Genomic DNA, 5,018 nt, shown 5'->3' on the forward strand with positions numbered 1-5,018 from the left:
ACACACACACACAGATGAGAATGGATAAAGATTGCTTTGCGGAGTGTGGGATGAATCACTCGCACCACTGGCAGGCATGCATGCATGATGAGTGCATGATCAGCCGGCGGAGCACAAAAGAAAAAGTTCCAGATTTGGCATAGCATGTGCATCCACCTCCACCGTAGTTTCAGAAAAGTGGAGAGGCTGCATGTTTGAGACGAAACCAAACCAGGGCATTTGATTTGGAGACAGGAACCCTGTTTCTTGGTCTGTGCTCGATTCCGTCCTGTGTGGCCGGCAAGTGACCACGCCATATGTGTTGTGTGCACTGCACTCTGGTGAGGGTTCGTCGGAGCCAATCGGGCGCTGAAGATTCCCTTTAATTTAATATAAGAAACACAAGGGGAAAGAAACATATGTGGCCATCGAGGAAAGTATAACACTGATTCATGCATCTACCGATTTGCTTGCTGCTGGGCTCCGTTCCTCCTGGGTGTCTCGAGGACAGATAAGAACGTGCACGGCACAGCGCATGCATGGATGAAAACAGAGCTGCCTGCCGGGAGACAGCAACCGGGTGCAGAAAGCGTGCAGCAACTTGGGCGATCCGCGGCAGAAGCACCGGAGCTTTTTCTCAAGCTGAGGGTTTGTGGCGAGGACATGGACAGGGTTGAATGGCTGAACGACTCTCATCTGCAACAACAGAAGGAGAACCAGATGCCTTCCCTTGATGAGGTGTTTTCACAAGAAAATGCGAGTGAACAAAAGAACCGCAACGGCGTCACCACCTGGAATTGGATGCCTTCTGAGGTCCGGTCAGGTAGTGCGCAAGCTGATCGGCGCAGCGCAATGCTAAAAGCCCGGTGATCGTTGCGTCAGCGGCAGCATCTCTCTGTCTCGGATTTGGAGGTCAGTCAGGGACCCCCATGTCGCAAGGAAATTCCATGAGGTTGCTGAATCTACAGTACAGCCAACTGCCTACTGAGTGAAAGTTGAAGCTCCCAAAAGGCAATCGCCAATATAATCATGCAGACTGCAGAGAGTGACACCCATCGGGCCGAAATAATGCATTGGAGGGAGAGTCCAGGTTTGCTCATCGTCCGTCATGGGCTTTTATCGCTTCTTACATCTGGCCCATGGCCTGGATATGAACATCATCAGCCCAGTAAGCAGATCTATGCTAGTATTCAACTTCACATAACAGTCAGTCATCAGAACATTCTTATCCATAACAGTCAGTCATCAGAACATTCTTATCAAAATTGGAAGGGGTTTAATCATTATTTGTTGTACTACTAAAGTACATGGGCTCATTGCTCCGACCAATACCAGTCTCTCAAGCAATGAACAAATGAATATCCAGGATTCCAGGCAACCCAAAATGGTGACGACTAACCAATCAATTCGGTGCAGCAGCTTCGAAAGCAGGCGGGTTACACATTAGCCGACTGCAGATATGTTCGCTCGTAGAGGCCCATCACCTGATCAGCCACTGTCCACATTATGGCCTGACCAGGTGGAATCCTCATGAGCCTGGGAAGCAGGCCTTTCCACAGGGCTCGGAGGCCCTCTTCCGCGTGTATCGTCCGTATCGCATGGAACATGCCCTTGTACTTGATGTCGCCGGTCCTCCCTTGGGCCATCAGCCTGGTCTTCACAACGTCGAAAGGCCCGGTGCAGATCGGCCCTGCGGTTCCTGCAAGGAACCCAGAGACCATTGACTGCCATGGCTGGAGAACCTTGCCGTCTCCTTCATGCTTCTTCCAGAGAAGAATGTCTATCGTGTTCTTGGCTGTGAACATGGCAGCTTGGTTTGTACCGTTACGCATGACGGTTGGTGATGCTCCAGACCACAGACCAAAAATGCCTTCCTCACGAACAATTGTCTTCGCACAGTGTATGGGCCCTTTATATTTCAGTAGGTCCGTGCTTAGTCCTTTTTGTTGCTGCAATCTAATCTTTACCACCTGCATCCATCATATAGAAACATTATAGCAATTCCCTCAACAAAACAAGCTTGAAATAAGACATAATCACAGTGACAGAATGTACATTTCAGTTTTCCCAATGAATATGAGAAGGTACAGCAACATAAGTCAAAATTAATACTCCCTACGTTCCTAAATATAAGACCTTTTAGAGATTCCACTATGGATATGTTGGTCCATAGTGGAATCTCTAAAAGGTCTTATATTTAGGAACGGAGGGAGTATAATTTTTCTCTTTTCCTTCCTGGAATATCTAATACTACCTCCGTCTTGGTGTAACACAATGCTTGGTGTAACTGAAAAAACGTCTTATATTTTGGGACGGAGGTTAAGCAATGCTTGGTTGTCTTGGTGTAACACAGTTTTCCTCGCGCACTGATGATTCAACTATAGAACACTGCACTTCCAGTCGAAGATGAAAAAAGTGAATTTGAAAAAAAAATACAATGGTGGTTTTCGGTTTAAGTATCCATTTCAATGCAGTTACAGTGTTGGAGTCTATTTTCACATAGTTTTGTAACTTCAAGCAACATCTACTGTAGTACTAATTAAGAGCATTTTCTTAATATTTCCATGCAGTATAATTAGGCAGGCACTCTACACGTAAACACTAGAGGAACCTCAGAACCAATATTCACAATGCATCACTCACCAAAAAAGCTGCGCCTTTTGTCCCAAACTAGGTAATGTTTGAATTCTGATCCTAGCACCTTATCACTATAGTTTTCTAGTCCTTGCTGATAATACAATGCTACAACTGAGACTAAATATGTTTGGATTGTAGCTAGTGTGGTGCTGGGAGTGAAACATAAGCCGGTGAATATGAATGATCTTTTTTCTGGTTCGTTTAATGTTTCTGTAGGAAGAGACAAAAAGTTTCTTAACATTGGTGTGGCTGCTATCTTCTGGGCCTTATGTTAAAACTAGGAATAAAATCATGTTTTCAATGTGTGCTCCGGGAGATACCACCAATATAGTTCTATATGTTTGTCATTTCTTAACATCCTGGGCGCCCCTGCAGTAAGGTGGCTGTTGCGGCAGGGATGCTATAGACTGACAATGTTGGCGCAGGAGGTGTATGGACGTTGGCATGGCTGGAATCCTACCACCATGGTACAAGCAATGTAGTCGTCGCTCCCTTTACTTCCTCGTGTCCATTGGTGCCTGTTCTGGATGATCTTCTGTCTGGCTTTTGATGTAAACAGCAATTCGTTCGTGACTTTTATTTCTACCTGAATGTTATTTTCAGTTTTATCTTGTAGCTGCAGTGCTTTTAGCTTTGCAGGGTCTGGGTGGTTTGTATCCAGCCCTGGTTCTGGGTGGAGTGTGTGTGATACTTCTCTGATTTCTGAAATGATCAAATGAAATCAGGGCCGGTGGGCTCCATCCATCGGAAAAGAACAGCTGAGACTAAAGATGCCACAACTACACAGCATTCTCGGTCAAATGCACTTAATACTACCTCCGTACCAAAATATAAGACGTTTTGGTAGGCCATTTTAGCCTACCAAAATGTCTTATATTTTGTGAAGGAGGTAATATCATTCTAGCGGACATCATTAACAAGAGGAGCAGGTGCTTCTGGGTCAAACGTGTTTGACAGCATTCTAATAGGGCAGGGTAGGTAGACAAATGCCTCATCACTTCCTTGCGCATGTTACTAGCAGACCACAATTGGACCGCAAATCACAGAGCTTTCATGTTTTAATCCCAACGGGCAGGTTGTCAGAAATGCATCAACATCATGTGCACACAATATTAAATAGCTGCCGGGATCTGGTTTATGTTTTCGTTCTTTTTTTATCAGATATGCTAATTTGAACGATGCAACTTTTGTATCGGTAAACTACACTTTAAGATCCCGGCAAGGAATCATCTAGAGCTGTCCAGATTATATACGAATAAAAAATGTGAACACATCGTACTCACGGAAAGGAAGCACGAACGATCTGGGAACTCATAGAAGTACGATAGTACACATACAAGAAGTAAAAAAGAAGAGGGATGTGCAATCTGACCTCGAATGGGGTAACGATGACGAGGGCCTCGAGGACGCCAGCGCCGAAGCCGGAGGCGAGGCGGCCCTGCGCGGAGACCTTGCCGGTGACGGGGTCCTTGAAGGCGGACTGCAGCATGGCATTGGAGCCGAGGCGGAGCGCGTACTTGAGCGTGAGGTGGGTGGCGAAGGGCGTGAGGCCCTTCCAGAGCGCCGGCACGCCCTCGGCGCGCGCGACGGTGGTGCCGCAGTGCGCGATGCCGCGGTAGGCCCCCGCGCGGTCGAGCTGCAGCCTTGTCTTGACCACGTCGATGGGCTGCAGGCAGCACGCCTCCATCACGCCGCCGAGCGACCCCGCCGCCGCCTTGACGTAGGGCGGGATCGGCGCCCTGCCCCCGCCGCTGCGTGGCTCGTCGGCCGGCGGCGGCGGCGAGGGCGGGGGCGGGGGCGGGGGCGAGGCCATTCGGGACGCGGCGTGGGCCGATAGGCGGGCCTCAACGGGTGGCAGGCGCGGCGGAGAAGAGGGTCTTGGATTGTTCCTCCGTTGCTCTTTTTCACCTACTTTTCTGCGGGGATCCGAAAAGGAGCGGCGCTGGTTATATGGAATCGGCGAGACAAGAATGAAGAAGGGCACGTACTTGTCCCGGGACACGTCAGCGGTCAGGGTTTGGTCTATGGTGAGAAAGGAAACTGGCCCCACCTGGACCAGCGTGTTGTTGCGGAGGCGTAACTCTTTGGACCCACACGTCAGAGACCAATTCGGTAAGGAATTTGGCGGAGCCCTCTGAGCCTCAGAGGGTGTGCCACACCTACACGGTCGACAAATTTGACAATTTTAACCTCTGAATAAAATTATTTTATAAAATGAACTCTTTCTAAAAGAATTTCACTCAGCTGACTTTTTTGAGTGGCGTCCGACACGAAGGCGCCACACTACACTGTGCAACGTCTGACTGACAGGCGCTACACGTCTGGCCAACATCGCACCCCGAATTGCCCAAAAATTACTAAGTCAGTGTGCAACGCCTGAGAGCATAGCTGCAGGCTCTTAG

General features: G+C 48.6%; 1 protein-coding gene across 1 annotated transcript; it reads right to left on the bottom strand.

Moving 5' to 3' along the window:
* Window positions 1–1,232: 1,232 nt before the first annotated feature.
* On the bottom strand, window positions 1,233–4,549 carry LOC109763317 (mitochondrial succinate-fumarate transporter 1). Its single transcript, XM_020322153.4, has 2 exons — window positions 3,989–4,549; window positions 1,233–1,949 (listed from the first exon to the last, which is right to left on the bottom strand). The coding sequence occupies exons 1-2, from the start codon at window positions 4,427–4,429 to the stop codon at window positions 1,416–1,418; spliced, it is 975 nt and encodes a 324-aa protein (XP_020177742.1). The 5' UTR covers window positions 4,430–4,549; the 3' UTR covers window positions 1,233–1,415.
* Window positions 4,550–5,018: the final 469 nt, after the last annotated feature.

This window comes from Aegilops tauschii, chromosome 4, assembly GCF_002575655.3.
Source record: "Aegilops tauschii subsp. strangulata cultivar AL8/78 chromosome 4, Aet v6.0, whole genome shotgun sequence".
Classification (NCBI taxonomy): domain Eukaryota; kingdom Viridiplantae; phylum Streptophyta; class Magnoliopsida; order Poales; family Poaceae; genus Aegilops; species Aegilops tauschii.

Coding starts and splice junctions, on each gene's coding strand:
- LOC109763317 (XM_020322153.4), bottom strand. CDS start 4,429: ATGGCCTCGCCCCCGCCCCCGCCCCCGCCCTCGCCGCCGCCGCCGGCC. Junction 1,950..3,988: donor TCATCGTTACCCCATTCGAG/GTCAGATTGCAC, acceptor TGATGGATGCAG/GTGGTAAAGATTAGATTGCA.